General features: G+C 33.8%; 3 protein-coding genes across 5 annotated transcripts in view; 1 reads left to right on the forward strand and 2 right to left on the reverse strand.

Moving 5' to 3' along the window:
* The first annotated feature begins 1,038 nt into the window (after window positions 1-1,038).
* LOC116163730 (protein Abitram-like) lies at window positions 1,039-4,846 on the forward strand. 3 transcript variants are annotated; one of them, XR_004143795.1, is made up of 3 exons: window positions 1,039-1,288; window positions 1,335-4,131; window positions 4,186-4,846. XR_004143795.1 is itself a non-coding variant. In XM_031477821.1 (2 exons), the coding sequence occupies exon 2, from the start codon at window positions 1,485-1,487 to the stop codon at window positions 2,013-2,015; it is 531 nt and encodes a 176-aa protein (XP_031333681.1). In that variant the 5' UTR covers window positions 1,039-1,169; window positions 1,335-1,484; the 3' UTR covers window positions 2,016-4,133. The 3 variants fall into 3 exon arrangements, 1 of the variants encoding a protein (XP_031333681.1); XR_004143794.1 differs by having other exon boundaries at window positions 1,039-1,169; XM_031477821.1 differs by lacking the exon at window positions 4,186-4,846 and having other exon boundaries at window positions 1,039-1,169; window positions 1,335-4,133.
* A 118-nt stretch (window positions 4,847-4,964) lies between these two features.
* Window positions 4,965-6,199, reverse strand: LOC116163729 (leucine-rich repeat-containing protein 57-like). The gene has a single exon (XM_031477819.1). It carries the CDS (start codon window positions 5,996-5,998, stop codon window positions 5,282-5,284), a length of 717 nt encoding a protein of 238 aa, XP_031333679.1. The 5' UTR covers window positions 5,999-6,199; the 3' UTR covers window positions 4,965-5,281.
* A 1,576-nt stretch (window positions 6,200-7,775) lies between these two features.
* Window positions 7,776-8,806, reverse strand: part of LOC116162846 (programmed cell death protein 4) — a 14,995-nt gene continuing 13,964 nt past the window's right edge. Inside the window, exon 3 of the mRNA XM_031476573.1 lies at window positions 7,776-8,791. Within this exon, the coding sequence (XP_031332433.1) occupies window positions 7,911-8,791 (881 nt within the window). The 3' untranslated portion in view covers window positions 7,776-7,910. The remainder of the gene's footprint in view (window positions 8,792-8,806) is intronic.

Consider the following 8,806-nt stretch of genomic DNA (forward strand, 5'->3'; position numbering starts at 1 on the left):
CTGTATTAGGACAGTAGCAACCAAGGTTGTTTGAAATAAAATAACCTTGATTAGCAACAACTTATCATAATCCGCCATATTGGGTCTAAAAAATTGTTTGACTGTAGGATCAATATACCTTGCCATGTCAAATTGTGACAACTGTATAATAATAAATTTCAGTTTCATTTAAAGATCCTCGTACATAACTAACGGCGCAGAAATGACCTTTTAAAACTTTGCAAAACAAGCTTTGAGGAAACTACTATACCTTCCAAATTAAAAAAAATATATGGAAAACGATATAATAACTATAAAATATGGTGCAATATCCAACATGTACATATAAGGATAACCATTAATGGTTAAATTGAGTTTGATATTTCCGTGTGTTCTCTGTCACTTTTTGTTCCTCGTCACTTTAGTCCCTTAAATGGAACTCAAAATACGTATTAGTCCACGAAGTACAAAAAAGCAATACTTATTCATTGTTCTTCAGCAACCATCATTGGTAAAATTTAAACCAATTCAAGCGTATTTATGATTATGAGCACAATTGAGCAGTATAATCATCTTTTCGTAATTAATTTCTATTGACTCTAAGCACACCAAACTACTGTCTATATAGAACCGAATGCCCACAATATACATTTTACCTTAAGCAGCACCTTTATTCACACAATTTCGCAAGAACACGAAGAAAACGCGTAAACTTCTATACCAAAGTATAGAAAGTAACCCCAATATGGCGACCGGAACCAATGCCCATCAAAAACGAGACACCCGGCGGTCACCACTGTTTTAAATTTCGAGTTACTGTATTTAAATGAGAGTATAAATTGAAGATTACTTACATGGAATATAAATTTGGAATATCAATTGGTAAGAAAATAACGTACGTAAGTGATAAATAAGAAACTTGTCACTACTAAACCGCGCCATTGAATAAAAATTTTTTATTGTTAAAGTCTTTGTGATAAATAGGTACGCTTTTTTACTTACATCCCCTGTACATTCATATTATGTGTTGGCGAATTCGAAGCTCGGTGCAGCAGTCACTTCCATCCATTCCATAGTTACTCCATAACCTCATATTTCTGAACTTTGAATTTTATAATAAATATAATTTTGTTTTTTGAAATTATCGTTGCATTGTTGAGTTTACGTTTCCATAGCATTTTTTGTTTAAGGTAAAACCCAATTTAATTAATCAATTAATGATGCATCCAGATTTATCACCACATTTGCACACTCCAGAATGTAATGAGTTAATCTTACAATTGAAATTATGCCGAGAAAATGTATTGAGGTTGTATTGTCTTTAAGTCTCTTAATTTCATTTTCTTTGATTACAGAATCGATTTAAGAAATTCTTTGGAGCTTGCAATACGTACTACGACTTGATGCTGAAATGTCTCAAGGCTGAAAGAATACAACGTCGACAAAGAAACATTGAAAAATCAAAAGAAAGAATTGCAAGAAACAAATTAAATTTTTAAAGTAAGATGATTCAACCTGACATAATCGATTCTATTGACTTAAATTCTGTAAATGCATTTTTGCCAGTAAGTGATAGGTATTACAAGCACAAATATTGTATCAAATTTAGTACAAAAGAACAAAATTTAGATCAAAGAGTTAGTTTCCATACAAATCGTATTTGCATGATTTCCCTGGCAGAAAACCACCCTGTCATGAAAAATAACAAAAAGGTTGCCAAAATCAATTGTACAATTGACGAGAAAATAAACCGCTTATTAAATTCCACCTCGGGAAAAGGGAAACGGGGTGCGCAAAAATTAATGGAGAATTCCATTTTATGTTACATCGAATGTGAGGATGGCGATGTCTATCCGGTTTATAGTTGTGTTCAAGGAAAGCTATTGGAAATTAATGAAAATTTAATTTCTAATCCAAATTTGTTAGTTACAAATCCTGTTGATAAAGGATACATAGCGTTAGTTTTGCCCATGTTAAATGTGTATGAAAGTATGAAAAATTCAATGCTTGATGCAGATGAGTATTCTAAGCTTTAATTTCTTGTACCAATCTGCTTAATAAAACCATTTGAATTGAAAGTTTATACTTGATTGTTATCCACTAGGGGAAAGAAAATGTACCCTCTCTTATTATATTGTGATGTATGCTATAATGGTAATTTGTTGATGAATTGGTTTATGGAGTGACAATTTTTTATATGGAGGTTACTTTGTTTTTTAAAGAAATTTGGAAGCAGCGACCCCCAAAATGTTTAGCTGAATTGAAAATGAAAAAAACTGGTAATTAGTGGCGTTGATTTTAATGAAATATTTAATTTAATTAATGATGTAATACGGGAATAACCCCAAAAGCACAAACATATTTCGGTGTACAGTTTCAAAGTACTACAAAAAATAAAAATAACTGCATTTTAAACTAAATTTTAAATTAAGATTACAAGTTGAGCTAATAAATGGTAGTTTAGATATATAATAACTCAAAATGGCAAGAACTGTACAAAAATAATAATTTAAAAATTATAAAAAACAATAATTCAATAACTCAAATAAATGTAAGTACAGATCCTCTACGAAAAATACAAATACACAAGTACAATTTTTAATCACGTAGCAAGGACAAAGAAAAATAAAATAAACCTTAGGGAATTACTTAGATTAGGTAAAAGTTTACATATGGGGCATCTATCAATTTTACATAAAAGTTACTAAGTTATATAGGTACATCAAATCGTAATGCATGCCACTACTCTCAATTGTCTGCTACTGTCAGTGATAGCGAACAACTGCTAATCACTGCTGGTAAGTTATAATGACTTCCCACTTTAGACATAATAATAAAATGCACTTGAATGAATATTCCATTGCTAAAAAGAAATGAAGTTTATAATAATGACCAGGATGAACCATAGTACATGTATGGTTTCTTGAGTTTAGTATGTGATCAACAAAGAATGCAGTTTAGTACACATTGTACTCAACGCTACTTATGCAAAAGATTTTGCGAAATTGTGTTTTTGGCGAAATTAGAACATGAAGATAATGAATTAAAATTTTTTTTAGAGAAATTTGAAAAAACTTTAAAAACACTATTTTTAGCCGATGAAAAACTCGCAAGATTGCGGCGCTAAGGGTCCTTGGGTCGCATCCGGGTTCGAGCATGGATATTTGTAAATGTGTCGTGGGTTGGGTTGGGACAGCAGCCTTGGCTGAAACCCCGCCCACTCAAGTACGAGTATAAAGGCAAACTAAATAAATAAATATCCTTTTTTGAAAAACAGCCGAAAATTGGAATTCAGGAATTGCTGACTAGTGCCTTTGAGTGCTTATAACTACCAATGATGGTTTAGATTAGACTACTATTGACTGATGAGGTTAAATGAAATTTTTAAATTAATAAAAAATGTAATATCAGCAAACTATACTTTACTCCAATAGTTTCGTGGAGTACAAACTTTTTCTTAATGTTTATTTACCTCGATAAGATTAAAGTAAGGTGGGTTCACTACGTGTTGAAAAGTGTGCATTTCAATAATCTGACGATTTGAGCGTGACATGAGAAAGTGGGAAGGTCACAAACTCGCAAAAAAAACGTTAGTTTTGTGAACTGTTGGGCAATAACAATTATTACTAAAAATATAATTTGCCGATTTCTACACTCCAAAGTGGAACACATCCTTCAGTGCGTTCAGCAGTTGGAAGTATGTCAGTTGACTGAGATATTGAGATCATAGACCGCCGTGTCATAAATTATACGTAAAACGCTCTAAATATCTGACGCGCTTGAATAAATCCCGTTTTCTACCCTTTTGTACAGTCTGCCCCACCCATGCAAACCGGCAGGTTAACATACCTCCAATATCAGAGACACGTGGGGCAGATATACTATCAATATCTGACGCGGTCGAGTATTTTCATGTAACTATTTTTTGTGTATATTATTAAAAAAAGTGTAGCCGCGTCCCCCACCGGTGGAGGGATGTACATCATATCATTTTTTTCTTTCTACCATATGATTTAAAAGTTCAATAGGTCCCTATGACACTCGAGTAAATCCCTATTTAGCATCGTGGGCTCCTCTACTCTGGTTCCAATGCGGGTTGGTCATGGAAGTTTTGCATAGCAACCACTTGAAAATGAAATTGAAAATACACATGTTACATTCAAGACAAGTTGCATTACCAGGGGAAATTAATGATTTGTGTTGTAGGTAAAAATAAAATGAACGAAGAAAACAGCATATACGAAACGTTATCGAAATTGCTAAAGTTAGAACAAATTTATCATAAACAGGAAAGGTTTCTCGCCAACAAAGAAAAGTTGGAACAGTTTGCAATGGTGAAAGAATGTTTTGAAATTATGAATGAAATAACGCAGCCCAAGTTTCGCGTTGACCCTCCCAGTGAAGATCCAAAGCTAAAACTGGATCGTGCAAGTGCCTGTAATTTACAACAGCATACCACCAACCTGTTTGATTTTTATAATCGAGGAGCAGACGTTATTGATGTTCCGCATTCTAATGATTTGGAAAAAGGCGTGAACTTGTTGACTGCTTCGTGTCGAAAGAATGAAGAACATTTGGAATTATGCCAGTCCATTGCGGAAAGTTTTGGCTTAATACTTGAAAAAGTTAAAAAATCCAACAATATTTAAAATAGAATACCACATTTATTCATAAATATAAGTACAGTGCTTAATATAGACTAGAATTGCTTAATCTTACAACATCAATAATATATAAACATATTTTTTTATGAAAGTGATTGTCTTTTTATTGTTTTTTAATGGACATTGAATACAAACATTAAAAGCAGCTAACATGAAACATTCATGGGTACAGTCAATTTGAAGTTTTTGTGAAAAGATGAAAATTGGACCATCACAATCATGTAAAAGCTGAAAAAATGTGTGCTCTTAATAAATACTATTCCAACTAGATTTGACATTCTGTTTTTATTGTCGACCCTGTACGGAATTGAAACAAGAAGGTAACATGAAGATATGTATTTAGATGTATAGAATACCAAAAGTATACAGCAATTTTTTATACAAGAAAATTCATATATTACAATAATAAGTTGGTGTTACCAATTTCAAATTTAGAAAGTTGGTTCTTAACATTCTCTAACGCTACTTCCATTAACACGAACCTTGAGTAATTTGTAGACAGTTTATGTACAACATATGCGTTTAAGCCACAGATATTATGAAAATTGACATAGAAGCACCAAATTGGAGATATTTGCGTAATAGTAGTATTTACGTAGTCTGTGTAAACAGTGAAGTATAGACGAATACAACTCGTATTAAAACATCTTTTTTTTAACAGCTGTAAACCTTTCCATATATAAATCGTAACCGTCCACCTCCGAAAGCTCTTTTACCTCGAACAAATTTCCATCCAACGCCAAGTTGGATATTTTCGATTCGCCTAAAACTGCGGGATGTATGGCTGATAGCTGCAAACAATTCTCTTCCAGTCGAAGTGTTTTTAATCTTGGACATGTGGCCACATGATAGGTAATTTCAGATATTTGGTTTTGATTTAAAATGAGCTCGATCGCATACAGGCCCGATATTTCTGGTGGGATGCAGTTTATTTCATTTCTGGAGAGATCTAATACGTCTAGATGTTTAAGCCCAGTAAAAACTAGTGGAAATTCCTTAAAGTGATTATCGGATAAATAAACTTGTTTCAAATGAATCAAGTTAGATATGGTACGTGGTAACGAAATTAAATTGTTATGCGATCCGTTAAATAATTCCAATTTTGTTAGTGCGCCAATGCAGTCAGGTAACTTCGTAAGTTTGTTTTTATTGAGATTTAATTGCTTCAAATGAATGAACCTGCTTATTTCGTTCGGTAATGTTATAAACTTATTATCCGATATATCTAAAGTTCTTAAATTTCCGTCAAGTTGTAAAATACCTGGAGGAAATTCATTTAATTTCTGTTGCGATATCTTTAATACTCCCGTTTTCTTTGAAGTTTCCAAATGTTGTTTTAGGCCGGAATTTCCCATTACGGTTCTTATAACATTATATGCAGTAACTAAATGCGCTTTTATCACAGTTTCACTTAATACTGACGAATTTAAATAAAAAACAATCGTCAATATCGCTCTTTACAAAAGGTTTCAACGATTACAATAGAAATAAATAGATAAAATCTTGTGTATAAAAGGTGTTTTGTCAAACTTGCGGTGTCTAATTTGCTGGCGCTTTTAGAATTCAGTTCACGCACGGTGCCGTCAACCGATACACAATTTATACAACGTGAGTAGGCCAAGTTTTTAGCGCATTTCCACAATAAAAAAAATGCGCTATTTGCCCGTCCGTCCGCTCGTTCGTTGAGACGCTACTAGTTAGCTATTGTTTTACTTTTTTCGTTATTTGGCTCGTTATGGTAGAAGGAATTTTTTCTGCGTTTATTGCTAAAAAAGTTATTGTAAAAAAACCAACAAACCGTTTTTACATGTTCCATAATTTTACACTTCTGCCGTTTATTAACTATCCTAGAGATCGTTTATAATATATGTTGTATTGCTGTCTGTTGGTCTGTCCGTCTGTTCCTTTGTCTGTCTGTCCGTGTGAAAGACAACTTTGTTTAGAAATGTCCAATCGCTTTGACATCTCCGTTAGTTATGAACTAAATTGCATGAAATTCAATATGGGCATAGCTTTAGCCATATAATACGCGTTCTGCTTTTCAGATCTTTCTTTTATATCTAAGATACTCATAAAGGCGTGGCACACCAAAATTGCATTTTTTAAATGGAACACCGTATACCCTATATAACGATATTTTAATTTTTCTCCCGATTTTAAGCAAAATTTGTAAGAAGCATAATTATGTACCCAAATTCAATCGTTTCCGAGTTATCGCGTTTTGAAAATAAAAGGGTTTTTTTAAATCTATTAAATGTAGAACAATGAATCTTTAGTGACATCACGAATTTCATTTGAAAACATCCTGTGGTTCTGAAAAGAACCGTTTGTAAAGTTTGTTATGATTGTTTACAATTATTAATTATTAGCTTCCTAGCGCGAGCTAGGTGGCTATTGCGATGATCGTTTTTTGGACATGATAAAATTTCACCAAATGTCGACGTTTTACATCATTTTAAGCAACTTTTAAAGAATAAATTTTTTTCCGTCTGTGTATTATGTATGTGCGTACGTGCATACGTTGGCAATTTTCCAAGGTAACAGCTCGACGAATCTTGCTCAAATTTTGGATATGTATACCGGGTGGTGCCTAGCGCGACGCAGCATAGGGATTTCAATGGTAATTTCTTTATAGTCAATACTAGCTCCCCTAATTATTTTAGAACAAAAGTCTAAATACGTTTTTTTTAAGAGAAAAAAAATACTGCATTTGTTCATACTATTACTTATAATTTTCCGTTTTTCAAAACCTAAAATTTATTCGCAAGACCTTATTTTTTGTTTTTATTTTTCCTGTAGGATGAAATGGGGAGCAGGAATTGCCAAAATGTATTTTCGCATGTTATTTCCAAATGTTCCGCCGTCAACTTGCCACGCTGTATACAATGCGATCAAAAATGAGTTGCTGTCGAGTCGCCTTTGGAATTTTTGTTTACATGGGAAATCGTACTTAACTTGAACTTCCAAAGGCGACTCGACAGCAACTCATTTTTGATCGCCCGTTAGTAAGAACCACAGTAAAATTCATGTGGTTAAAAAAATTGGATTCCTCCTAGGGAAAGTTTTCATCAGAGCGCATGCGCATTCTACACATACATGCAAATATTATATGTACCAGTTCATTGAAAAAAATTTAACTTTGATAAATTTTATTTGTATAGAACATTACAAAAGAAAATAACATACTACGATTCAACACACAGTGTGAATAGTAAGTGAAATTAAATGCAAATTAACGTTTTTAACCCTAGATAAAAAGCAAGCATTTTATGAAATTTTGTATGTTTTCAAAAATTGTTGATCACCTTCGGATACATAGCGTTTACGGCCTCTAGAAGGAAGTTTGGAAATTACCACTTCGGATAAAAAGCCTTGTTTTGAACAACGATCAACGAATCGATCCAAAATTATATATGCCAATGGCACATCCATGGATATATCGGGTAGATCCTCGTAGACGCGGAGGAAACCTCTTTCCATTTGATCCTGCGTTAGTAAAACGGCAGCATCAAATGACTTTAACAATTTGCAAAGAGCTTCTTCTTTAACTGCACTATTTGCTTCTAAAGCCATCACAATCGCTTCATACACGAGTTCGTGATGAAAGTGTGGCACTTCTAGGGAGTGTAAGCAACGGCTTGCTTCTTCAATATCGCCAGAGGAAACAAACTCTTGCAAGAGCAGGGTCATCTGACGAGTCAAGTACTTGACTGGTCGTAAAGCACCGCCCACACCCCAAACGTTATGTAAACGAACCAGGCCATGTTTCATAGATAGCAAAGTATCCGCTCGACTTACAGCTTCTTGGAAATTTTTCTCCCCCGATTTTACCTTCGCAGTGATGAGGAATTTAGGAGGAATGCAGTCGTCGGCAATAGCACGCGCAATGAAATTACCGACAATGGTAGGAGCATCCGGAATATCTAGTATTAGATCGGGCAAGTTAACCAGGAGACTTTCGAAGGCTTTAGTTATATCGATTTCGTTAATAACGTGGCCGAATAAATCCGAAATTAAAACAGACGTCATTTCTCTATGGGAAGGTTTGTGATCCATCGAGATTTCGATGCCTATTTGCACGAAGATATCACGGAATTTTAGTGATATGGTGTCTTGTACTGAAAGCGCCGCTTCGTGTGTATCCCCATTTTCGAAGTACTCCA

Source organism: Photinus pyralis, unplaced genomic scaffold (assembly GCF_008802855.1).
Source record: "Photinus pyralis isolate 1611_PpyrPB1 unplaced genomic scaffold, Ppyr1.3 Ppyr1.4_LG2, whole genome shotgun sequence".
In the NCBI taxonomy this organism is placed as follows: Eukaryota; Metazoa; Arthropoda; class Insecta; order Coleoptera; family Lampyridae; genus Photinus; species Photinus pyralis.